This window comes from Hippocampus bargibanti, linkage group LG14 (assembly GCF_051943395.1).
Source record: "Hippocampus bargibanti isolate YZ-2025 linkage group LG14, ASM5194339v1, whole genome shotgun sequence".
Taxonomy (NCBI): domain Eukaryota; kingdom Metazoa; phylum Chordata; class Actinopteri; order Syngnathiformes; family Syngnathidae; genus Hippocampus; species Hippocampus bargibanti.
Window position 1 is genome coordinate 2,188,692 of NC_142747.1, and position 25,866 is coordinate 2,214,557.

At 46.1% G+C, this 25,866-nt stretch overlaps 2 protein-coding genes across 3 annotated transcripts in view; both read right to left on the reverse strand.

The window, feature by feature from the left end:
• Positions 1–631: 631 nt before the first annotated feature.
• Positions 632–3,659, reverse strand: il15l (interleukin 15, like). Of its 2 annotated transcripts, none has more exons than XM_089013635.1 (4): positions 3,359–3,659; positions 3,225–3,272; positions 2,456–2,596; positions 632–887 (listed from the first exon to the last, which is right to left on the reverse strand). In XM_089013635.1, the coding sequence occupies exons 1-4, from the start codon at positions 3,494–3,496 to the stop codon at positions 792–794; spliced, it is 423 nt and encodes a 140-aa protein (XP_088869761.1). In that variant the 5' UTR covers positions 3,497–3,659; the 3' UTR covers positions 632–791. The 2 variants fall into 2 exon arrangements, with proteins under 2 accessions (XP_088869761.1, XP_088869762.1); XM_089013636.1 differs by lacking the exon at positions 632–887 and adding an exon at positions 896–1,738.
• Positions 3,660–7,805: 4,146 nt separating this feature from the next.
• The window catches only part of plekhg2 (pleckstrin homology domain containing, family G (with RhoGef domain) member 2), a 46,878-nt gene continuing 28,817 nt past the window's right edge, over positions 7,806–25,866 (reverse strand). The window contains exons 19-22 of the mRNA XM_089014638.1: positions 19,850–21,548; positions 17,536–17,743; positions 15,309–15,842; positions 7,806–12,427 (exon numbers count right to left, since the gene is read on the reverse strand). Coding sequence (XP_088870764.1) covers positions 10,441–12,427; positions 15,309–15,842; positions 17,536–17,743; positions 19,850–21,548 — 4,428 coding nt within the window. The 3' untranslated portion in view covers positions 7,806–10,440. The remainder of the gene's footprint in view (positions 12,428–15,308; positions 15,843–17,535; positions 17,744–19,849; positions 21,549–25,866) is intronic.

The following is a 25,866-nucleotide window of genomic DNA, read 5'->3' on the forward strand; positions in this document are numbered from 1 at the left end:
TAGCTATCGAGATAGCTCATAGATTAGTCCCACAAGGGGGAAATTTGCATTATTAGCTAGCTAGCTCCAATCCAAAAATACTCTCTCACAATCAAGAAAGTCAAATTCATGCCTGTGAATAATCAAGTTTCCCATCATACTACATTTGATTTCTAAGCGCCTTTCAAAACTTTCAAGGTCACTTTACAGTCACAGGATAAGTTTTTATTTTTTCTGTGGGTGAGCAGCGGCAGTCACACGCGCCAGCGTTCACTCTACCTGGAAGTAACTCAAATAGACAGAAAGCTAGCTAGATAGATAATATAGGTGCTAGTTGATTAAAAAAAACAAACACATGATAGCTGCTAAAAAAACGCTAGCTGATGACAAAAAAAATTTTCGGTCTGTTACAAATGATGTTGTATTAGCTATCCATTAGGTAGCGAGCTAGCTGTTAGTTGTCTAGCTGACTGGCTGTTAGCTGGCTAGCTGTTGGCTATCTGGCTATGTATTAGCTATTTATTAGCTAGCTGGCTATCTATTACCTATTTATTATCTATCCATTAGCTAGCTTTCTATCTATTTGAGTTACTTCAGGGTTGAGCAGCGGCAGCCACATGCAGGCACATGTGGCTGCCGCTGCTCACACACAGAAAAACTTTATCCTGTGACTGTAAATTGACATTGAGAGTCTTAAAAGGCGCGTAGAAATTAAATGTATTATTATTATTATTTAAAAAAAATCTAATTTTGTCAAAAAAAGGAAAAATGACAGCTGGTGGGGAAAAACAGCTGTTAAATATCCTAAAAGCTTAGTTGATGGCCATCACAGTTTGCTGGAGTTTGCTAAGGAAGCGGCGGACGTCTTCCTCAGGGTGGAGCTCACACGGACCACACGTCGACCGGCTCTGTGGGAAGCAAGAACAATCACGTGTGGTCACGAGTGATGGGAATTCCGGCTCCTCTTTTGAATCGGCATTGAATCACATTGGCTCTTTTGGCTCCCAAATGGCTCCTCAGTTTTTGTTTTGTTGCTTAAATTAATTAAAGGACAACCGACACCATATAAGTTGCGTCCATAATTTGTAAAATGACTTGAAATGACTTCTACTGTGCGCATTTTACAAAGATTCCACATCATGTAGCTATATTTTACATTTTAAGACTTGCGCTGAATATTCAGAAGTCTTGTTTTCGAGTTGATGACGATCCCCTAAGTGATGTCACGGAGGGAACGCCCCTGACCGAGAAAGCAACACACAATGCATTTTGGGTACTTTTTTGTCTGAAAACACTGTGTTGATCGCGATATTAGAAGGAAAACTACATAAATAATGCGATGGTGAATCGTTGTGTGTCACAGCCAATTGCGGTAACACGCATAAAGAAGGTGTAAGTTTACACAAATTCTCAGCGGACAAAGCAGCCCATTTCCAACGGAGCTTGTGCGCCATCTTGTGCATTTTCTGGGCGCTACATTGGAGTCCAGACGGCTTGAATTGATACGGAAGGACTTCTTTAATCGATTGCAAACATTTATGCTTTCTTCTTCATAACTATTTGAATCATATTCATAACTGGATGAGTAACAAGAAAGCATCTTCTCCGAATCTGAACTCGATGAAGCCATTGTTTTGATTCTGGAGGAAGGCAGTTTGTGAAGGAGTATCCTGGCGTGACGTCACGAACAAGGGGGCGGGACTTTCTGAATCTGCCCATTTCCGAGCTCCTTTTGTGAGAATGATCCGTTCCCAGGTCCCTATAAAACATAATTTTCTACTAAATAAGCCTTAAAACCACATGAAATATACCTTATTTTATATTATCATAAATGTGCTATTGGATTGTAATCAAAGAAATCAAATGCACTTTATAATAAAGTCGTCTTATTGACCTTTGTGATGGTCGTTGATGGCTTGATGGAATGGATAGCTTTTTGGATAAAGTGTCTCATTGAGCTCTGGGTTGTACATCTTGGACGTTGTGATATTGCTACAGTAACAGATGCAGGCAGACACACTAGAAACTTCATTAATAGCTGGTTCCCTTGCTTGTATTTTCTGCTCAAATTGTACAGATGGGTTTGTGTGGGTTATTTGTGGATCTTGATTAATGGGATATTTTAACCTTGCAGTCTACACTTTGCCTTTGAACTATCAATAAAGTTGAAACAAGTCCAAATTTCACTGTGTTTTCTATCCATTTTCTCACTCTCTCTGTCATTTGCCTATCTATTTAATTTGCAGCGCTGTGTTTCTGTAACCCCCCCGTCACTGCTGCGTTCTTGACCAATCACGTGCGGCTTTAACCGAAGACTGGGGGTGGGGAATAGAGGACCAAAAAAACGGCTCGTTCGCGAATGACACATCACTAATGGACAACACACAACGAATGCGAAGAATCACTTTCTTTTTTGTGTGTGAATTTGGGCCAAGTCAAGACAAAGTCCAAGAAGACTGACTGGTTGCGTGCTCACCTGGTTGTGCTGGTGATTGTGCTCCAAGAACTTGAGGCCCCGCTCCAATTTTTGCAAAACATTGCCTTCGGTTCTTTCACATTCGGCTACGAGGACTCGGACTTCTGCGGAGAAACATTCCAGGGTGTCCTTGGGACATGTCTGACAAAACAACAATCGACGTCACTTGACACGTTTCCAGCGTGTGGCTTCATTTATAATAATACATTTCATTTATAAGCATCTTTCAAAACTCTCAAGGTCACTTTACAGTCACAGGATAACATTTTGCGCGGGTGAGCAGCGGCAGCCACACGCACCTGCGTTCACTCAACCCGGAAGTAACTCAAATAGAATGAAAGCTAGCTAGCTAGACAACAGACAGCCAGCTAGATAGCTATTAGATAGATAGCCAGGCAGCTAGATAGCAAATAGATACATTTGTTCATTTTTGCCATCTTCTTTCCGACTTTCAATAGTAATATAGCTAGATAGATAGCTATATAGCTATTAGATAGCTAGCCAGGCAGCTACATAGCAAATAGATACATTTGTTCATTTTTGCCATCTCCTTTCGACTTTCAACGGTAATCAAGCTAACTAAATAGCTATATACCTATTAGATAGCTCGCCAGATAGCTATGTAGCTATTAGATAGCTTGTCAGGCAGCTTGATAGTAAAGAGATACATTTGCTCATTTTTGCCGTCTTCTTTCCGACTTTCAACGGTAATCAAGTGTTCCGGGTTCGAACCTAATACAAAGCGGGAAAAAAAAGGCGAGGACCATACCATGTAGTCGTCGAAGGTGGGGGTGTACAATCTACAGTCGGCACACCGCTGAGGGAGACACAAAGGCAGACGTCAAAGTCAGGCGCTTGAAGGACGGCGACGACGGAGCGAACGAAGCGCGGAGCAAGTCGAACCGAAGCGACGTCGGCGAGGAGGATCTCCAAGAGGCCGACCAAGTCCCAACTGCGGCCGCGCGCCCCCACGTCGCCCAGCAGACCGGCCAGGCCCAAAACGCAAAAGACTGCAAGGGTCGCGGGGCGTCCTCTCTGCATGTCATTCTCGTCCTGATCGCCAGCGGGTAACGCCTACGTCCAAGGCGGCGGACAGCGGCTGCGAGCTCGCCGAACGGACTCTCTCCATCATCGGCGCGGCCACCTCAAGTCACATCCCTCCAAGTCAAGTGAGCTTCGGAGGAGGAGGGGGGATAACGGGGCGGGGGGGGGGGGGGGGGGGGGACTCCCGCTCCCGTTTGCTGACGACCCAAGTTGCGGAGGGGCAAAAGGTCTTCCCCCCGCCTCCATTTGCGTCTCGTTTTTGGCTCTCTCCTACTTCTTCGTCCACCGCAACACATTCCTTTCCCAATTCCCACCACTCTTCGCGGACATTCATGACCACGCAAAGATCTCTCGAGTGCTTTACGCAATACGCTTTGACAATTTGGCGGCCAAACTGGCTTTTCCTTTCCTACGTTTCAGTCCAACGCATTGGTCGCCAGTTCTTCAGATCCAGTAACACCCGCCCCCCCCCAAAAAAAAAACCATATAAAACAACAAAACTGCAGTGATTGCGGGAAGGGGGTTATTGGCATTTCAAATGATTTCACTGGGACGACTGTGATATACAGGTAACATCCGACTTACGACCGAGTTCTGTTCCCACCAAACGATCGTCAGTCAAAATGGTCGTAAATCAAAATGAGTAATAATAATAATAATAATAATAATAATACATTTCATTAATAAGCGCCTTTCAAAACTCTCAAGGACACTTTACAGTCACAGGATATTTTTTTTGTGGGTGAGCAGCGGCAGCCACACGCGCCAGCGTTCACTCAACTCAGAAGTAACAAAATGATCGTCATTACACAACAACAATAACAACAATAATAATAATAATAATAATAATCAATTGAAAATGTCTTGTAAACATCGCATAGGCCATTTTGAATGGATTTTGAACCATTTTGTCGGAACGAAACCTGGTTGTAACTCGGATGTTACCCATTTCTATAAATATCGAAATATAGCTACCTTATTACACATAGAGTGCACAAGAAATTAATGAATAAGAAGTTTTCAAATTTGAAGTAAAAAATAATGACTGTTATTGTGGTTTACATGGGACAATTTTAAATGTTGGTTTAGCTAGCATCATGGAACTTGACATGCTTGATTTGCTTTCGTGGGCCAAATAAAATGATGTGGTGGGCCAGATTTGCCCCCTGAATAGAGACTCGGAGGCTAAATGACTCGCAAACTCCCCCCCCTCAGTTTTTTTTTTTTTTTTCAAGATGGCGCTCCCCTGTGTGGCTGCCTCCACAGCAGCTCTTTCCTTTTCTTGTCTACTTTTTCATTTACAGTAAAGTCTCGTTATATCGATATCGGATATATCGATAGTCCCGGTTATATCGATACTATTTCTATGCACGCACGGAGAAAATTACATGCAAACAGGGTCGGATATATAGATAGTCCCGGTTATATCGATATTTTTTCGGACTCCCTTGAATATCGATATAACGAGACTTTACTGTATTTACTTTTCCGTTTTTGCTTTGTCTAATTTCGTTCCCTAAACCTACAGAGAGGAGATGGGCATCTTCTCTTTTGCTCATCGCCGTTATTTTTTACTTTTTCACCGCTCCTGTTAACGGGGAAACCACTCGCACTCGGAATCCCATTGTTTACAGTCGAGACCCGCTACTAGCATGGCGGGCTAATAGCGGACTAGCGGCCGTCGCGCCGGACATCCCCGACGAACTGAAGAGGAGTAAACAAGGGTGTCGGGCCAGGAAAGATCGCCGCAAAGGAACAAGGAAATACAGTAAAGTCTCGTTATATCGATATTCAAGGGAGTCCGAAAAAATATCGATATAACCGGGACTATCGATATATCCGACCCTGTTTGCATGTAATTTTCTCCGTGCGTGCATAGAAATAGTATCGATATAACCGGGACTATCGATATATCCGATATCGATATAACGAGACTTTACTGTATTGACATGTTCTCCCATCCGTCATCATGGGGAATGTAAGATCGCTCCCGAATAAAATGGACGAGCTAGCGGCGCTAACGCGGCACCAGAGGGAGTACCGGGAAGCCAGCTTGCTACTCGTCACGGAGACATGGCTATCGGCAATCACTCCGGACGCCCACGCAGAGTTGGAGGGTTTCCAACTCGTACGAGCGGACAGAAATGAAGGCAGCGGTAAGCAGAAAGGAGGGGGATTGCTGTATTTGTGAACGACAAATGGTGCAACCCTGGGCACATCACGGTCAAGGAAAAACTCTGCACTCGCGACATCGAACTGCTAGCCGTTAGCCTCCGGCCGCATTACCTGCCGCGGGAATTCTCACACGTCATAGCCGTGACGGAGTACATTCCCCCTACGGCAAATGGTGGCGCTGCCTCCGATGCCCTCATGACTGTTGTAAACAAGCTGCAAACCCAGTCCCCCAACGCCTTGTTCATCATCTCAGGGGATTTCAATCACGTTTCCCTGGAATCCAACCTCCCAACATTCACACAGTATGTAACGTGTGCCACCAGAGACAATAACATATTGGACCTATTTTATTCAAATGCCAAGGATGCATACAAACTCTCCCCCCTCCCCCTTCTCGGAAGAGCAGACCACAATATGGTTTATCTACAGCCTGTGTACAATCCCCTTGTCCAGAGGCAACCAGCTGTGACCCGCACGGTCAGAAGATGGTCCACAGAAGCTGAAGAAGCTCTGCGGGACTGTTTTGAGTCAACCAGGTGGGAGCTCTTCACTGAGATCCATGGGGAGGACATTGATTCAGTCACAGACTACATAAACTTTTGTGAACAAAACACCGTACCCACCAGGACTGTGCGGTGTTTTTCCAACAACAAACCATGGATTAATCCCAACATAAAAGCCCTCTTGAAGGAAAAGAAAAGGGCTTTTGTGTCGGGCAACAGAGAGGAAATGAAGGCCGTGCAGATCCAACTGAGGAGGAAGATCAGAGAGGGGAAGAAGGCCTACAGGATGAAAATGGAGGAGCAGCTGCAAGCCAGCAATGTCGCTGGTGTCTGGAAGGGCCTGAAAAACATCTCAGGCCACAAAAGCCCAGTGACATTGAATGAAAAAGACAAGGACTGGGCAGATGAACTCAACCGCTTTTTCAATCGGTTTGACAAGACGCCTGTCGCCCCCGGCCCACCATCAACTTCACCTGTAGCTGCTCCTGCACCAACTCTCACTGTGGCCTTACCCTCCCTGCCCCCTCTCACGACCAGCTTCCCAACCAACAACTGCCCTCCCAACCGTTGCCACACCCTCAGCCGCCACTCTGCCTCCCGGTTCCTACCTGTCTGTCACAACTGCGCAGGTCAGGAACCAACTGAGGAGGATGCAGGTGAGGAAGGCAGCAGGTCCGGATGACATCAGTTCCCGACTCCTCAAGACCTGCTCCGACCAGCTGTGTGACATTGTCCAGCACTTGTTCAACCTGAGCCTGAAGCTGGGCAGAGTTCCACAGCTGTGGAAAACGTCATGCCTGGTCCCAGTGCCCAAGATTGTCAACCCAAAGGAGCTCAACAGCTACAGACCAGTGGCACTGACGTCTCACCTGATGAAGACGCTGGGGAGACTCGTCCTCGGCCACCTGCGACCGCTGGCAAGCTCATCGCTGGACCCGCTACAGTTTGCCTACCAGCCCAGTATCGGTGTGGAGGATGCCATCATCTACCTCCTCCATACGGCGTTGCTGCACCTGGAGAATGCTGGGAGCACGGTGAGGATCACGTTCTTCGATTTCTCCAGTGCCTTCAACACCATCCAGCCAAATCTACTGGGGGACAAGCTGCAGCATGCCGGAGTCGACCAGCACCTCACATCCTGGATTACAGATTACCTCACAAACAGGCCACAGTACGTGAGGGTAAAGAACTGTGAGTTGGACAGGCTTCTCTGCAGCACCGGAGAGCCGCAGGGGACAGTCCTGGCTCCATTCCTGTTCACCTTCTACACCTCGGACTTCAACTACAACACCCCAACCTGCCACCTTCAGAAGTTCTCTGACGACTCAGCTATTGTCGGCCTCATTACAGAGGGAGACGATAGGGAGTACAGGGCACTGACAAAGGACTTTGTGGACTTGTGCCAGCAGAATCACCTCCAGATCAACACCGGGAAAACCAAGGAGCTGGTGGTGGACTTCTGCAGGAAACAATCCTCACGTGCACCGTTGAACATCCAGGTTTCGGACATTGAGAGGGTGACCTCCTACAAGTACCTGGGTGTTACTCTCAACAATAAACTGGACTGGTCTACAAACACGGATGCCCTAATCAAAAGGGACAGAGTCGCCTCTTTCTACTCAGGAAACTGAGGTCTTTTGGAGTTCAGGGGTCACTCCTTAAGACTTTCTATGACTCTGTGGTGGCTTCAACCATCCACTATGGAATTGTCTGCTGGTCAGGCAGCATCACCACCCGGGACAGGAAAAGACTGGAGCGCCTTGTCAAGAGGGCAAGTTCTGTCCTGGGCGGCTCGCTGGACTCTCTGGAGGAGGTGGGCAACAGACGGACGCTAGCTAAACTAAAAGCTATGATGGACAGCCCCTCCCACCCCCTCCTGGCCACCCTGACAGCACTGGTTAGCTCCTTCAGCCAGAGACTATTACACCTGCGCTGCAAGAAGGAAAGGTACCGCCGCTCGTTCCTACCAACTGCTGTCAGGCTTTGCAACTCTCAATGATCACATGTGAAAAAAACAAAAAAAAAAAACTGGACACTTGTAAATATGGGTTGATGCAATATATCAAAATGCATTTCTTATTCTTGCACTATGTACAGTTTTATATGGAACAGTTTTGCACATTTACATTTGCAAAGTATACAGTTTACATTCTTATTTTGTTATGCTTAGAATATCTTGTTTTCTATCCTTTCACCCCCACCCCAACCCCATCCCTTTTCAATTGCTGCTGTGGACTGCAAATTTCCCCATTGTGGGACGAATAAAGGTTTTCTGATTCTGATTCTGATCACACGTTCGATTGCTGTGCGAGAATGGCTGGCTGGCCAAAATTGTCGTACACTTTGCCCGTCTGCTAGCGCGTTGCGGTGCCAGTCGTAGAATTAACATTTTAAAAGTAGGGTCTGGAGGTTGTGGTCGTAAGTCGAGCTAGTCGTAAGTCGGATGTTACCTGTATTTCCAAGTGAAACGGGTATCAAGCTCAGTCACCGCACCATCCAAACTGCTAAGTTAAACTAGCGTTGTACTTGTGTGATATGGTTTATTTTGGGAAAGACAAAGAGGACGTCCATTTGGAAGGCCGTGTCTTCCAGCGTTACACAAAATTCCCGTTCCATTGTTTGCTCTATCTGAACTCAAGTCGATTCCAAAAGTAAGAATATGTTGACCAATGTCCAGAGATTAGCATCGCAGCGTAGCGCAGGCGGTGGCTGCGTTCCACGGCGTACTCGTCAGGAATGTGAAAGTGTCAAGCTGACGTACGACCCGGTCGCTCTGGAAGTTGCAGACACGTTGCCTTCGACGATCTCAGCACGGCGTGCAAACGCTTTGCTGCTAAGTGCCAATGAGAATTCATAAATAAGCTACACGATGAATACAAACGCTTATGGAGTCGTGAAGAGTACAAATACAGTGATACCTTGGCTTATGAACTTAATTGGTTCCCAGAAAGTGTGTAAGGTGAAACGTGTGTATTCCAAACATTAATTTCCCATAGGATACCATTAAAATGAGAATAATCTGTTTCCAGGGCACCATAAAACATAATTTTCTACTAAATAAGCCTTAAAACTACACAACATATACCTTTATGTCTAATAAATGTGCTATGGTATTGAAATTAAAGAAATTAACTGTACTGTATAATAAAGTCATTTTATTTACCTTTGTGGTGGTCGTTGATGGCTTGATGGAATGGAGTGGCCGGTTTCATCAGCATTAAACACTTGATGAGGAACGTGGGCTTCTTCTTCCACCATCTTGAGGAATGATTCCTTGTAAGCTTTGGCGGCTTTATCGTCAGAACTGGCTGCCTCACCATGACGAATGACACTATGAATCCCCGTACGACGCTTAAAGTTCTCGAAACATCTGTGGCTAGCCTTGAAATCATCAATGGATGACAAACTTCCAGGTTGCCTCTTGACAATATCCGAGTGAAGTTGCCGTGCTTTCTCTGCGATACTTTTACCTAGTTTCCTCATCAATTGTCTTCTGTATAGCAGGTTTCATAGCTTTTTGCATCAAGTGTACTGTACAGATGGCTTGTGCGGGTTATTTGTGGAGCCTGATTGTCGGGATATTTTAACCTTGCAGTCTACACTCTCCCTTTGAACTATCAATAAAGTTGAAACGAGTCCAAATTTCACTGTGTTTTCTATCCATTTTCTCACTCTTTCTGTCATCTGCCTATCTATTTAATTTGCAGCACTGTGTTTCTGTAACCCCCCGTCACTGCTGCGTTCTTGACCAATCACGTGCGGCTTTAATCGAAGACTGGGGGTGGGGAATAGAGGACAAAAAAGCCGGCTGCCATTTCCTTGTTAGGAGAACGGGCTCGTTCGCGAACGACACCTCACTCCTTGTGGCGCTCCGTGTATTTCCCGAAAACTAGTTGGTATGCCAAGATTATATTCTTGCGAATTTAACGTTTGTAAGGTGAAAAGTTCGTTAGCTATAGCGTTCGCAAGCCGAGGTATCACTGTAATCGGAATATGATGCTTGATCGCGACAAGACGTAAAAGTGATTGCATATGGCATTTGTTGAAGGTCCAGAAGACCTTTTTTTGTTGACTTCACAAGTACGCATGGCACATTTTGGAGGGTCTTTGGAAAAGTCATCCTGCGTCACCAGTCATCCAAAGTATCAACAAAATGCAAAATGCTCGGAAGAAGATGCCATTTCTCTCTGATGGGGTTTGTCATGGCTGGCCGCAGTTCTGAGGAAGCGGAGAAGGAACGGGCGATAGTCCGTTGACGCTCACTCATCTGGTGCTGTGAATTTCCCCAAGTCCGGGTCCTGGTACAGCGGGTGCCGGCTGGCTCACGCTGACGCGGGTGCTGCCAAAGGAAGTTATTCGACCGCTGCCGGCGATCTGCAAGTTGACGGTGGTGGCGTAGCTCGTCTTGTGCTGAGCCGCTTTGCTCAGCGACCAACGGGCAAAGGTTGGCGGTGACGCAGAAGCGGCGACCTCGGCGGCCCTTGGGGGCGACTGCACGCGGGCCTGGTAGATTTGGCGGCAGCTCGTCGGAGGCGGGGACGGCGCAAAGTTGCCGTCTGGCGGAGGCCTGCCAACCGAGGCGCAAATCAGACGGCTCCGACAGGTCCCCTCTCCCAGCTCTGGGTCTTCCCCGTCGCCCATCGAGCGGGGGGATGGTGTGACGGAGGTCAAGGGTGAGGTCGAAGGGATGCCGGAGAAGGTCCCGCTAGTAGAAAAGCCCTTGCATGCGTTGCAGTCGTCAAAGACCGGCTGTCCATCCAACCAGGGTTCGCCGCCATGATGCTCACCCTCAAAGCGGCTCTTCCCAGGAGAAACCGCCGAGCAAAGTCCACCTGCAGGGCTCAGGAAGGTCGGCCAACCGCCGCAGGAGGACCACCCGGGACTGGCCAAAGCCGACTCTCGCTGGTCAAAGCCAAAAGACCTCTTGGTCCAGGACTCATGCGGTTCACCGGCTTCACGTGAGGAGGCGTCCGACAGGCTGGAGAAAGACCGCTGCTGGGTGTGACCCTCAGGGGATCCAGCTTTTGAACTCTGCTGTAGACCAGAATGGGCGGAGGAAAAAGTGGCCTCCTTCAAACTTGTCGGACCAGAACACGTTGAGAAGGAGCGAGAAGGGAAGAGAAATGGATTGGCGGCATTGTAGGTCCAAACCGACACGCCGCCAGGCGGCGGCGAGAGGACTTGAGGGCTGGCACGTGAGGAACCGGACCCCCGTGGAAGACTCGCACCCGACGCTTCAGGAATCCTCACAGTTAAACCCAAACGGTTATGGGACCTTCCCCCTCCGGGCTGGAAGCATCTGGGGCGAGGATCCTCCGAACTTTGCAGAAGGAGCGCGACGGAGGAGGCCATAGATGGGGACGGGACTCTGGAGTTCGGTTCTGATGTGGAAAACGGTTGCGCCATGCGGTTGTGCGAGCCAAAGGAAAGACGATCGCCGATGTGCAGCGCCACCTCGCTGAGACTCGCGTGGCCTAACTGCACCTTGGGCGGTGCGGGGGGACAACTTCCGACACCGAGACCACAATTCCACGTTGGAGGTACGGTAACGCCGCCGCCGTCATTCAAGGTCGCGTCGTGGCGGAGGGACTGACGATGAGGACGAGGTTGACGGTGAGTCTCGCTTACAAAAGGAGACCAACAAGACTTTGGCCAATCGGAGAGGAAAGCAGAAGACGGGGAGGTGCAGGTGGGCCCGACAAAAGGGGGGCCGGCTGGATTCCGATCGAGGGCCGCCCCTAACTTGGAACGGGCGGGTGTGCGTGCGCCGTCCTGGCTGGGAGAAAGTTGAGGCGTTGGCGAGTGCTGTGGAGGACATTGGAAGCTGTGGTGGCCGCCATTGTTCTTTTTTGCCAATGTTTGGCTGATGCAAGAGGCGGCTAAGGATCTCGTCCACGTGGAGGAAGATGCGACGGGTGGGGACCCGAGTGGAGAGCGGGGGGAATAAGGCCCCGCCTCTTTGGACCAAGGGCGACTACATGGGGGGTGAGGGGGAGCCCTCTCGGAGCAACTCCTGGATGCGCTCTCGGGAGAAACCCAGACTTGGTCTGCAGAGGCGGCGGCGGGAGGTGAAGAAGCGACCCCGAAGGGGGACGGGCAGGCGGGAGTGGAGATGTGCCGGAAGACAGCGGGCGACGCCCCGAAATGGGCGTCCTCGTCACTCGTGATGGTGAGGGGTGTCGATGTCTCCGCCCGACACATCAAGGTGGGCAAGCTGGTGGGCCGTCCTGGATCCCGCCCCTCCGCTCTCCTGCAGGACACAAAGATAATCGGTCAACCTTCTGTTCAAATCCAGGAAGTTCATGACCGAGATGACGACAAGTAAAGGAAAGATTCATCTGTGTAGGCTCACAGTGGTACAGGAGTGGTCCATCGAGGAAAAGGTTTCTTCAGCCGTCATCCGGACTTCTATTATTATTATTATTATTATTATTATTTACTATCCATTTGCTATCCATTTACTACCTACTTGCTATCTATTAGCTAGCTGGCTAGCTATGTAGCTGCCGATTTATTAGCTATATGGCTATCTAGCTAGTTAGCTAACTGTCTCGCTTTGAGAGTTTTGAAAGGCGCTTAGAAATTAAATGTATTATTATTATTTTTTGAATGTTGCTGTGCCGATGACCATTTTGTGTTTGGGAGCCTCTTACTGAGCGAGTTGCTTGTTCTGTAGCCACAAAGGGACATATGTCTCCTTGTGCCGGTCCCAAGCCCGGATAAATACAGAGGCTTGTGTCAGGAAGGGCATCCGACGTAAAAGCTTGGCCAAAACAAACATGTGGATCAAACCTCTAAAGATGGAGGACACTGATTTGCTATGGCAGGGGTCGGAAACCTATGGCTCGCGAGCCATATATGGCTCTTTTGATGATTGCATATGGCTCGCCGATAAATATTACATATTACAATACATATTGTCGTTTTTTTTCGTCGTTCATTTCCCGTTGGGGCTGCAGTTGGCGGAAAGCGCAATTTTGATTGGATGACACTGACTTAGAATGGCCGAAAGCGCCATGTTGATTGGATGATAGTGGCCGTCATGTTGAAACAGGTAAACGCCCCTTTAAATGAGCCCAACTTGTGCACTTCAGCCTGAATGCACCGGAGCATTAGAGGGGAGAAAATGTTCTGATTCTAATTTGCAATGAAACAATACCATCGATGAAACAGTCGAATGTCAGTGACATTTTAACAAGCCCGATGTTAACGTTAGCATCAACATACTTCTGCGAGAAGTAGATTGCAGATAGCAAGTGTGGAAGCTTATGAGCCGTGTGCAGGCTAGCTAGCAGTAACTTCGCCTCTGGACCGGCAAATTGAATTTCATTCCGATCGTTTTCCTGGATTTTTACCAAACACGAGGAACGGAAAACCATCCATGTTAACGGTGAGTACGATCACAAAGTTATTTTAAATAATACATTCTGATATTTTGTTGAAAAGTGGCCGCGCACGGGAGCGTTTGTATGTGCGCGCACGCGCGTTTGGCTCTCGCTGAAAAACATTTCTAAATATTTTACTTTTATGGCTCTCTTAGTCAAAAAGGTTCCCGACCCCTGTGCTATGGCAACCCCTTGAAGGCAAAAGCCGAAAGGAAAAGAAGAAGATTATTATTTGCAATCCATTTGCTACCTATTTGCTATCTACTTGCTATCTATTAGCTAAAGGGCTAGCTATGTAGATGGCGATTTATTTGCTATATGGCTCTCTAGCCAGTTAGCTAACTGTCTCGCTGGCTATCTACAGAAAAACATGAGACTGAAAAGTGACCCAAAGAGTTTTGAAAGGTGCTTATAAATGAAATTTATTATTATTATTTACTATCCATTTGCTATCTATTTGCTATCTACTTACTATCTATAAGCTTGCTGGCGGCTAGCTATGTAGCTGGCCATTTATTAGCTATATGGCTACCTAGCTAGTTAGGTAACTGTCTAGCTGGATATCTATTAGCTATCTGTTAGCTAGCTAGCTAGCTTTCTATCTATTTGAGTGACTTCTGGGCAGCTGGCGCGTATGGCTGCCGCTGCTCACCCACAGAAAAACACTTAACATGTGACTGAACAGTGACCTTGAGAGTTTTGAAAGGCGCTTATTATTATCAAACATTTCGCCTATCATCCGAAGAGCTTCGTCAGACAAATAAAGTTGTGCTGTTAACCCTTGGTCCTATATCCCTAACAGAGGTGGCATTGCCATACCTGTGCTCTGATAGGTCCCTGTGCCGGAGCCCTGCTCTGATAGGTCCCTGCTTTAAGGTTGGGGGAGCAGTGGACCACTCCCTGAAGCCAATCTGATGACCTCTTTTGTTCGATCTGATAAAAGATCAGAGCCAGGGGTCGAGGTAATATAGGGCCAGACTTACCAGCACAACTTTCGTTGGCTGACAAAGCTCTTCGGATAAGGAGCGAAACCTCTGACACCTTCAAAGAAGTACAGATGACGTCTGAAGAAACCATTTCCTGAAAGGAAAGATTCTTAAAGGGAAGCTTTCTATCTGAGTTACTTCCGGGTTGAGTGAAGGCCTAGCTAGCTATCTATGAGTTAGCTAGCTTTCTATCTATTTGAGTTACTTCCGGGTTGAGTGAAGGCCTAGCTAGCTATCTGTTAGCTATCTATGAGTTAGCTAGCTTTCTATCTATTTGAGTTACTTCCGGGTTGATTGAAGGCCTAGCTAGATATCTGTTAGCTATCTATGAGCCACTTAGCTTTCTATCTATTTGAGTTCCTTCCGGGTTGAGTCAAGGCCTAGCTAGCTATCTGTTAGCTATCTATGAGCTAGCTAGTTTCTATCTATATGAGTTACTTTTGGGTTGAGTGAAGGCCTAGCTAGCTATCTGTTAGCTATCCATGAGATAGCTAGCTTTCTATTTGAGTTACGTCCGGGTTGAGCGAAAGCCTAGCTAGCTATCTGTTAGCCATCTATTAGATAGCTAGCTTTCTATCTATTTGAGTTACTTCCGGGTTGAGTGAAGGCTGTGGGTGCCGCTGCTCACCCGCAGAAAAACTTATCCTGTGACTGTAAATTAACCTTGAGAGTTTTGAAAGGCGCTTAGAAATGAAATGGATTATTATTATTATAATATTCTTCAGTTTTAGTTGTCGGTTTTGGTGGTGTCTGTACTTACTGGTATTCATCCAAAGTGCCGAAATGCACTCCCCCCGTGTTAGTCACGGCCTGGAGGTCCAATGGCTTCTGGCCGGTGAATTTTGGCAGCCGATCATGAGACTCCACCGTTGGGGGGAGGGTTTGGCCCACGTTAGACTCCAGGACTCGCATTGACGACATTGTTGGCCCGGGAGCTTGCACATCTGGCAAACATTTCCACCTTTGTTGCAAACGGCTGTCGACGCCACGCTCGGCCTTATTGGTGGTGGGCCCAGCCTGCCCGGATGTGGTCCACATCGCGTGTTCAGACCTAGAGCCGTCAGTGCTCCGATCTTTGCTTGTTTCACTGGAACTTTGATGATACTTTGGAGGGATCTGCGAGCGTGGATCGCGTTTGCCTTGCACAGCTGCTGAATCCTGTTTATCGCAGCAATGAGCGTCTTGGCCTTTGGAGACGTTCCAATGGGGTGTGTGCCAAGATGGAGACGAGTGTTTCAATATGCTGTTTACACACGTCGCCTCTTCTGTGGAAACACCTTCTCGTAGCTCCGACCTACAGACCGGCGTGGACAAGAAAAAAAAAGAGGTCCCACGTAAACCACAATAACAGTCATTATTTTGGCCTTGAAATTTGAAAAGTACTTATTCGTTACAGGACAACCGACCTGCCTCTGGACAAGTTGCGTCCATAATTTGTAAAATTACTTCAAGTGACTTCTACTGAGCGTATTTGACAAAGATTCCACAGCATAGGCTAGCTTTTACTTTTTAAAAGTCCAGCTGAATATTAATGAAGTCTTGTTTTCAAGTTGCTGACGATGGCGCAGTGACGTCACGGAGGGAACGCCCCTGACCGAAAAAGCGACACACAATGCATTTTGGGTACTTTTTTTCGTCTGAAAACACAGTGCTGATGGCGAAATTAGAAGGAAAACTACATAAATAACACGATGGTGAATTGTTGTGTGGCAGCCAATTGCGGTAACACGCATAAAGAAGGTGTATATTTACACAAATTCCCAGCGGACAAACGAGACATTTCCAACGGACCAGAGCAGTATAGCGTCAGCCGAGGAGCTTCCCGGAGTGCGCGAATCCCCGTTTGGATAACCGCTGTCATCCTGACCCTGACAATGGGTCGAAAGTTGCTTCCAGTGGTGAAAGAGAGCAATCGTCATGATATTATAGCAAACCGATCGGACAAACATTCAGCTGCTGGAACGAGGAGCTAACCGGAGTTAGCGAGGGATAACCGCTGTCATTCATACGCAAGTTTGTAACTCTTCAGCTTGAAAGTTTAAACAACGTTTTGCATGCACAACTATTAAACAATCTGCATTAATGTTGACATATTGTAGCTTATTATGTGTTATACACGTCCTTATATGACACATATCACGGAAGTTGAGGCTATATTGCTTATTCACGGAGCTTCATATATGCTTCATATGTCGTGTCCTTCACCAGTTTCGTCGCTTCCACGGCTCGAATTGATACGGAAGGACTTCTTTAATCGATCGCAAACACTTCTGCTTTTCTCTTCAGAACTATTTGAATCATATTCATAACTGGATGAGTAAGAAGAAATTATCTTTTTCCCAATCTGAATTCTCTGAAGCCATTGTTTTGATTCTGGAGCAAGGCAGTTTGTAAAGGAGGGTCCCAATGTGACATCACATTTTAGGATCATCAAACTGGAGTATTCTACGATTTGCGACGTAAAGTGTATCACAAGGTACTAATGTTTAATTAATTCACTACCATCAACGGTATTTGTTGATGTAAATATTAGCGGGCGAGCTAGCTAACTATTAGCTATCTATTAGCTGTCTAGCTGGCTGGCATGCTATTTAGCTAACTATACAGCTATCTGGCGATCTATCTATTAGCTATCTGGCGATCTATCTATTAGCTATCTATCTATCTATTATTTTTATTATTATTATTATTATTATTATTATTATTATTATGAACGTGGGGGCGGGACTTTCTGAATCACTCCAGTTTCCAGCTCATTCGTGGCTTGTTTTGGGCCTTTGACTAAAAATATCAGTCTGCGTGTTTTGGGTATTTTAGATGCTATAAAACGTTTTTCTGATGTCAGTTAGGAAACAAAAAAATGGTGTCGGTTGTCCTTTAATATGTTGTGCATACCGACTTCATAACGGAGGAAACCGGCATTGCAATGTGGGCTGCCGCAAAAACCAAGTTTGACACCATCGACTTGGGATGTCTGAAGCGCATACCTGAGGGCCTGACTCTTCTCTTGACTGAGACCGGAGGAGTACGCCCGTCGCACAGCGGTCCACTGAAGTTTATCACCTGGTCCGCCACAGTTGTGCTCTTTGTTGGCCGCGGCGATGAAGTCCCTAGGCCTGGAGAAGGTGAATCCACGTGACTCAAGTTGACAGGCAGGGTTTGGCTCTTTCCCGGGCGCCGCCGTTTTGGGGCCATCTACAAGAGAACCTCAATGAACAAACCTCAGGGGACCTTTTGAGATTGAGAAGAAAACCACCTGGATGCACTTGTGTCCATCTCGGCACTAAGGTCTTTTGGGGGCAAATGTCGGACCGAAGCCTCTTGTGCCGCGACTCTGGAACCCAACGCCAGCGAGAGATACAGTGATACCTCAGCTTACGAACTTAATTGGTTCCAAGAAAGTGTGTGTAAGGCGAAGTTTGTCTGCCAAACATTTATTTCCCATAAGAAACCATTAAAAATGATAATAATCCGTTCCCAGGTCCCCATAAAACAATTTTCAACTAAATAAGCCTTAAAGGACAACCGACACCATTTTTTGTTTCCTAACTGAAATCAGAAAAACGTTTTATAGCATCTAAAATACCCAAAATACGTGGGCTGATATTTTTAGTCAACTGCAAAACACCAATAAAAATGACCTAAAGTGTCCCAAAACTACTTCAAAATGACCTCAGAAAGTTTCAGTTTCAGAAGGTCCCGCCCCCTTGTTTGTGACGTCACGCCAAGACGTCTTGCATTGCTTGTGAATCAAAACAATGGCTTCAGATTCGGAGAAGATGCTTTCTTGTTACTCATCCAGTTATGAATATGATTCAAATAGTTCTGAAGAGGAAAGCATACATGTTTGCAATCGATTAAAGAAGTCCTTCTGTCTCATTTTGAGGTGTCTAGACTCCAATGTAGCACCCAATTTCCGTTGGAAATTGGCTGATTTGTCTGCTGGGAATTTGTGTTAACTAGTATCAAATAGTCTTGGTGCAACACACAATGATTCACCATCGCGTTATTTATGTTTTTTCCTTCTAATTTCGCCATCAACACAGACCAAACAAAGTACCCAAAATGCATTGTGTGTCGCTTTCTCGGTCAGGGGCGTTCCCTCAGCGACGTCACCCGGCATCGTCATCAACTAGAAAACAAGAATATTTAGCGCGAGACTTAAAACGTAAAATATAGCTATATGCCGTGCAATCTTTGTAAAATACACTCAGTAGAAGTCATTTGAAGTGATTTTAAAAATTATGGACACAACTTGTCCAGAGGCGTCGGTTGTCCTTTAAAACTACACACCATATACCTTATTTTATGTATAATGACTGTGCTATTGTATTGTAATGAAAGAAATAAACTACAGTATAATAAATTAATTTTATTTACCTTATATACGTCACTACCTCACTTTACATACGACACTACCTCACTTTACATTCATAAATTACATGTATTGTCTGTTGTCAATTGTATGTCTTTTTTAGCCACGTTATTAGTGCCTTGCACGCTGGGTCCGAGAGGACATTAATTTCATCTGTGCTGTATGTCATGCATATTTGACAATAAAGCTGACTGACGGTTGTGACGGTTGTTGATGACTTAATGGAATGGAGTGGCCGGTTTCATCAGCATTAAACACTTGATGAGGAACATAGCCTTCTTCATTCACCATCTTGAAGAATGATTCCTTGTAAGCTTTGGCAGTTTTTCAGAACTGGCTGCCTCACCATGACGAATGACACTATGAATCCCTGTACGACGCTTAAAGTTTCGAACCATCCGTGGCGAGCCTTTAAATCAATTTTTGCATAAAGTGTCTCAAGGAGCTTTGTGTTGTACATCTTAGAAGTTGTGATATTGCAACAGCAACAGATGCAGGCAGACACAGTAGAAACTTCATTAATAGCCGGTTCCCTTGCTTGTCTGTTTCTCTTGAAACTGTACAGATGGCTTGTGCGGGTTATTTGTGGAGCCTGATTGATGGGATATTTTAACCTCGACGTCTACACTCTGCCATTGAACTATCAATAAAGTTGAAACGAGTCCAAATTTCACTTTTGTTTTTTGTTTTTTTCACTTTTGTTTTTTGTTTCAAGCTCTGTCGTCTCCCTTTCGTTGTGTGTGTGTGTGTGACTGTGTGTGTTTCTGTCCCCCCCACTCACTGCAGTGTGTGTGTCCTGTCCTAGTTGGTATGCCAAGATTATATTCTTGCGAATTTAACGTTCGTAAACTGAAAGGTTTGTTAGCTAAAGCATTCGTAAACCGAGGTATCAATGTATTGTGAAACATTTGAAAAAGAGCAGGTACCCGTTCTTTCCGGCGGAACACTTTGGCACATGCTCCCAATGGTCTTCCGGTTGATGGTGAGATTCAGGTTTTTGCTGTCGATCTTGCCACGGTTCTGCTGTTCACGCATGATCTGTGCTTTAGCAGGGACACGTGACTGGTTCCCGATCTGAGCTCGGGAAAGGCTCTGGGCTTTGGTCCCAGAGAATCTTGGCGACTCAGTCTCAGTCTGCTCGTCGGATGTGGGCATGGGAGTCAAATCTACGGCTTTGTTCCGAACAAAAATGGCTCGTTTTTGATGCAAGGGGACTTTCATGGTGCTGGCTTTGGCGCTGTACATATTTGCCAGAGTTTGGACTTTGTTCAGGATCCGCTCCGAGTTCTCCATCAGCGAGGGATCGGCCGCCGGGCTGGCCTCGAATAAGCCGATACCCGTGATGTCCGAGGCAACGCCTTCGAACAAGGCCCGGTTTGTAGACACAATCCTGGACTGTCGGGAACCTGGTCCAGGTTGAGCTCGACGTGGAGGTTCTTCCAGGTTTTGACTCATCTCGGTCCCTTTGTGTTTGCTTCCGGTTCGAGCGGGCGTCGTCTTGGGGCATCGTGGGCTGCTTGAAAGAGTCCCAGAGAATTCAGACCTGTCGGTCCTCGCCAAGTCTGGAGGCAAACGTTGACTGGTGCCATTGGTCTGAGTAAAAGGTCCTTGTTCCTGCCAGGAGGTCGCCTCTGGTTGACTGTTCTCTGCTCCTTGGTTGGGTTGACTGGTGACATTGTTCTGTGCAAAAGGTCCTTGTTCCTGCCAGGAGGTCGCCTCTGGTGGACTTTTCTCTGCTCCTTGGTTGGGTTCATTGCTGACATTGCTCTCCCCATTTGGCTTGGACTGGACGCCACTTGACGGCTGATTGCCAAAGACCTCGTCACGGTCCGTCCGGGTGAAGACCGGGGACTTGTTTCCGTCTTTGGCCTCCAATTCCATTGGCCTTGTCGGCGTGTCAGCGTGCCCATCAGGATCATGAGAATCTTCCGGAGCAGCTGGAGAAGGGAGCACTACGTGGTGACGGGGCTCCGTTTCCACGGCTTCCTTGGCGTCTGCGTCTTGGTGGTCACTTGCCAAAGGCGAATCTTGCAACTGTCCCGTGGGGACTTGTGACAAAGTGTCCGTCCTCCCGAAGGTCTCATCGAAAGCCCGTCTGGCATCTTCCGTCTCGTCGTCCTCGACCACCGCGGCGGCTGCGTCATAATAACTTCGGATTTTTTCAATGATCCTCTTGTCACGTCGGGTAAGAGCAGAGCCTCTTTTTGGCTTGTCACTCATGCCGGCTTGATTACCGTCATCTGGATTCGCCGAGGAATCGGCGGCCTCGTTCTCAGGACTCGCTTGGTGGTCTTCCGCGACTGAGGTGGAATAAGGAAATTCTGTGAGGGCATCTGTGGGCATCCCCGGCTGGCCATTGTCTGCCGCGTTGCGAATGTCTGTTTCGTGTTCCGATGCTTCCTCTCCACCTTGGTGCACCTTCTCGTGGACCACGTCATCACTTTCCAGCCCGTTTTGAGGATCAGCGGTCCGCTCTTCCGAGGCTCCATCGTGGCGAGTTTCCAGATCCTCCGGCAGCGGGTCCGGGCTGAGGGTCTCCTCCGGGCTGGAGGCAACTGGGGGCAGCGGGCAGGTGAAGACGCTCTGGTAAGTTGGAGGCTGCGATTCGGTGGGCTGGTTCGAGACCTGAAGAAATGAGAAAAAAAGTCTGAAAAAAAGGCGGGGGTGGGGAGGGTGCACACGCATATACCGTATACTGTTTTATATATATATATATATATATATATATATATATATATATATATATATATATATATATATATATATACACAGTAAAGTCTCGTTATATCGATATCGGTTATATCGATAGTCCCGCTTATTACGATACTATTTCTATGCACGCACGGAGAAAATTACATGCGCGCAGGGTCGGATATATCGATAGTCCCGGTTATATCGATATTTTTGCGGACTCCCTTGAATATCGATATAACGAGACTTTACTGTATATATAGTAATAGTTTTGAATATCGATATAACAACAGTTTTGAATATCGATATAACGAGACTTTACTGTATATATAGTAAAGTCTCGTTATATCGATATTCTCGGGAGTCCGAAAAATATCGATATAACCGGGACTATCGATATATCCGACCCTGTTTGCATGTAATTTTCTCCGTGCGTGCATAGAAATAGTATTGATATAACCGGGACTATCGATATATCCGATATCGATATAACGAGACTTTACTGTATATATATATATATATATATATATATATATATATATATATATATATATATACACAGTGAGACCGGTTTACAAACACATTGCCTTACGAAATTTTCGGTTTACGAACATCAAATTTATGGGAATTAAACCTTGAAATACACACTACTTTTCGCGATACACACCCACCACGGCTGGCGGAGTGATCTTTGGATCTGGCGGGATGATCTTCGGCGGAAGCACACGACCTAACAGTGCTCCAGCCGGCGCACCTTTCCACACCCCCTCTCATTGAATGCACACATCCATTGCCTCCGAGGAGCTTTTTGCAGATAATTTTACTATTATGGGACAAAAAAAACACCACAGGCTCGTGTTCAGCCGAAGAAGACACAAAACAAAATCACCGTCGAGGAGAAGAAGGAGATAATTGAAAAACACGAACGAGGTGTGTGTTTGTGTGATTTAGTGGCCCAGTATGGCTATGCTAAGTCAACCATTGCTACCATTCTCCGCAACAGAGAATCCATCAAAGGTGCGTCTGTTGCAAAAGGTGTTTCTGTGCTGTCAAAGCAACGGTCTCGGGCAATCGAAGAAGTTGAAAAACTTCTGTTAATTTGGATTAATGAAAAGCAGTTATCCGGCGACAGCGTGAGTAAAGCAATTATATGCAAGAAAGCACGGCTAATTCACGCCGATATCGCCATGCGGCAACCTGGAAGTTCTGTCCTTATTGAGGATTTTAAAGCCAGCAACGGATGGTTCGAGAACATCTGAGGGCGAGGAGGAGGAGATGGCTGCTGCATCAAGTGAGCTCATAAAGGCAATGTTGGCAAAGTGGAATGATGTGCAGGCTTTTATCGAACAGTTCCATCCAGAAAAGACTGTGGCTATGACAATCATCAACATGATGAACGATAATGTGATGCCTCAGCTTCGTAAGACCTTACAAGTCAGAAAGCAACAGGTGTCAATTAAGAGGTTTTTAATCAGCAAAAATGATGAGTCCCCAAAGAAGCAAAGAAGAGAAGCCACACCAGAGGATGAGTTACCAACAGTCCTTATGGAAGGTTACACTCCTTCCATAAGCCATTAACGACCATCAAAAAGGTAAATAAGACTTTATTTTACAGCACAGTTTATTTCTTTAATTACAGTCCTCGTGTAATGTGCATCTCTTTCCAAACAGCAATTCCCTTCGAACTTCGACCTCAGTTTTTTGTTTCCGAACTGACATCAGAAAAACGTTTTATAGCATCTAAAATACCCAAAACATGCAGAATGATATTTTTATTCAAATGCAAAACACCAATAAAAATGACTTGAAGTGTCCAAAATCTACAAAAACTTGAGCTGCGAATTGGGCATTTTCAGAAAGTCGTTCTACAGGTTCGTGACGTCACGCCAAGACGTCTTACATTGCTGGAGATTCAAAACAATGGCTTCAGATTCGGAAAATATGCTTTCTTGTTACACATCCAGTTAGGAATATGATTCAAATAGTTCTGAAGAGGAAAGCATACATGTTTGCAATCGATTAAAGAATTTATTCCGTGCCATTGTGAGGCAACATTGAGGGGAAATGTCTCAATGAAAAAGAGGCACAAAATGGCGACCTCCTGTGGCCACCTCCGCTTCCACAGGCTGATAAATTCCTTATATGGAGCTTGGACGCCCTGTTCTGACGGCTTTTGGGTGCAACACGAGGTCCCCAGACCAAAGAAGTACAGCAAAATACATCAACGGTTTTTTTTCGGTCAGGGGCGTTCCTTTAGTGATGTCACGTACGGACTCTTACCAACTCAAAAACAAGACTTCCTGAATATTCAGCGCGTGTCTTAAAATGTAAAATATAGCTATATGCGGTGGAATCTTATTAAAATACGCTCAGTAGAAGTCATTTGAAGCCATTTTACAAATTATGGACACAACTTGTCCGGAGACGTCAGTTGTCCTTAAAGGCTTATTTAGTTGAAAATTATATTTTATGGAAACTTGGGAACGGATTGTTCTCATTTCAATGGTTTGCTATGGGAATTTTTGGGGGGGATTTTGGGGATATATATATATACACAGTAAAGTATTCTCGGGAGTCCGAAAAAATATCGATATAACCGGGACTATCGATATATTCGACCCTGCGCGCATGTAATTTTCTCCTTGCGTTCATAGAAATAGTATCGTAATAAGCGGTACTATCGATATAACCCATATCGATATAACGAGACTTTACTGTATGTACAAAGCAAACTCTCGGACTTGCCAGCACGACGAGGAACGAGATGTCGTAATCACGTCACTGGTGAGGTGACAGCGACTCGTTGAAATAAAAATGAAATTGAAGTGTCTTCTTCGGCTGGCGGAGGTCACGAGCGGCGGCCCCGCCCCAGCTGTCAACTCGCACATGACAATTTCGGTGTCATTAGTCACGTGAAAGCATCGACTAAATAACGCCTTTGGTTGAAGGTTTTAGGCGATGGATAGTAGCAATGGTGGACGGTAACGGGCTCTTTATTTGTAGAATGGTCGTACAAGGTTACTTCCAGGGAAGTGACACACAGCGTGAGAGATGTGTCAGGCTGAAATTCACATGACAGCCACGGTGTGCACATGTGACGCCACAAACGCAAACCTCGTTCGTGTTTCTCAATAATCTCCTTCTTCTTATCGACAGTGATTATTAGGGGATCATCTTGCATTCATTTCCTAATAGTAAAATTATCTGCAAAAAGCTCCTCGGAGGCGATCGACGTGTGAATTCAGAGAGATGGCGCATGGAAAGGTGCGCCGGCTGGAGCGCTGTTTGGTCGTGTGCTTCCGCCGAAGATCCGAAGATCACTCCGCCAGATCCGAAGATCACTCCGCCAGCCGTGGTGGGTGTGTATCGCGAAATGTCGTGCGTATTCCAAGGTTTAATTTTAATAAATTTTACGTTCGTAAACCGAAAAGTTCGTAAGGTAAGGTGTTCGTAAGCCGAGGTCTGATTGTACATTTGTAACATCGATTCTCATCCCACCTTCAAATCCCATTTTAAAAGCCACCTATTTAAAATTGCATTTTTTTGTGTAGCTCTATCTCTTGTTTCTATTTATAGTGTATTTTATTTATTTTATGCTATTTATAATTGTATTTTATTTATTATATTCTATTTATAGTTGTATTTTATTTAGTGTATACTATTTATAATTATATTTTAATTATTCTATTTATAATTCTATTTTATTTATTGTATCCTATTTATAATTCTATTTTTTAATTATTGAATTCTATTTATAATTTTATTTTATTTATTATTGTATCTATGCTTGTCTGTGATTGTAGTTCTTGAGTGTCATGATCTTGTTGGCGACCAACGGGTGGCGGTGTCGGCCCCGCCTGCACAGGTGATGGTCCCGATCAGTGGAAGACTGCCACGTTCGGATTGGCGACCAACGGGCATCCAATCCACAACTGCCGTCACCACCTTGCAAACCGTGACATTGAGAGCTTTGACCCGACCAACCATCGGATCCCGCAGGTACAACGGACCAGTATCATTTCCACCCTGTGCCTGGCAGTGCAACGTCCACGTTAGCCCACGCCGCGTCGAGTTTGAATTGCGTCACTCGACGAGCCGTAACGTCCACGTCAACGTCCGGCCGAGACATCTTTCCAGGTGGCCGTCCAGGGTGACACGGGGTGTCTGGCAGTGCACACCCACGTCTAGCCAGGCGTCGTCGTGCATGTTGAATTGAGTCACATCCAAGACGAGCCGTGCAACGTCCACGTCA

What these genes read in the sequence shown, in the direction of transcription:
- il15l (XM_089013635.1), bottom strand. Translation starts at nt 3,496, where the DNA reads ATGCAGAGAGGACGCCCCGCGACCCTTGCAGTCTTTTGCGTTTTGGGC. An exon ending in TCCTCGCCGACGTCGCTTCG is followed by an intron (nt 3,273 to 3,358) that starts GTTCGACTTGCT and finishes TGTCTCCCTCAG; the next exon opens with CGGTGTGCCGACTGTAGATT. An exon ending in CCACCTTCGACGACTACATG is followed by an intron (nt 2,597 to 3,224) that starts GTATGGTCCTCG and finishes TTGTTTTGTCAG; the next exon opens with ACATGTCCCAAGGACACCCT.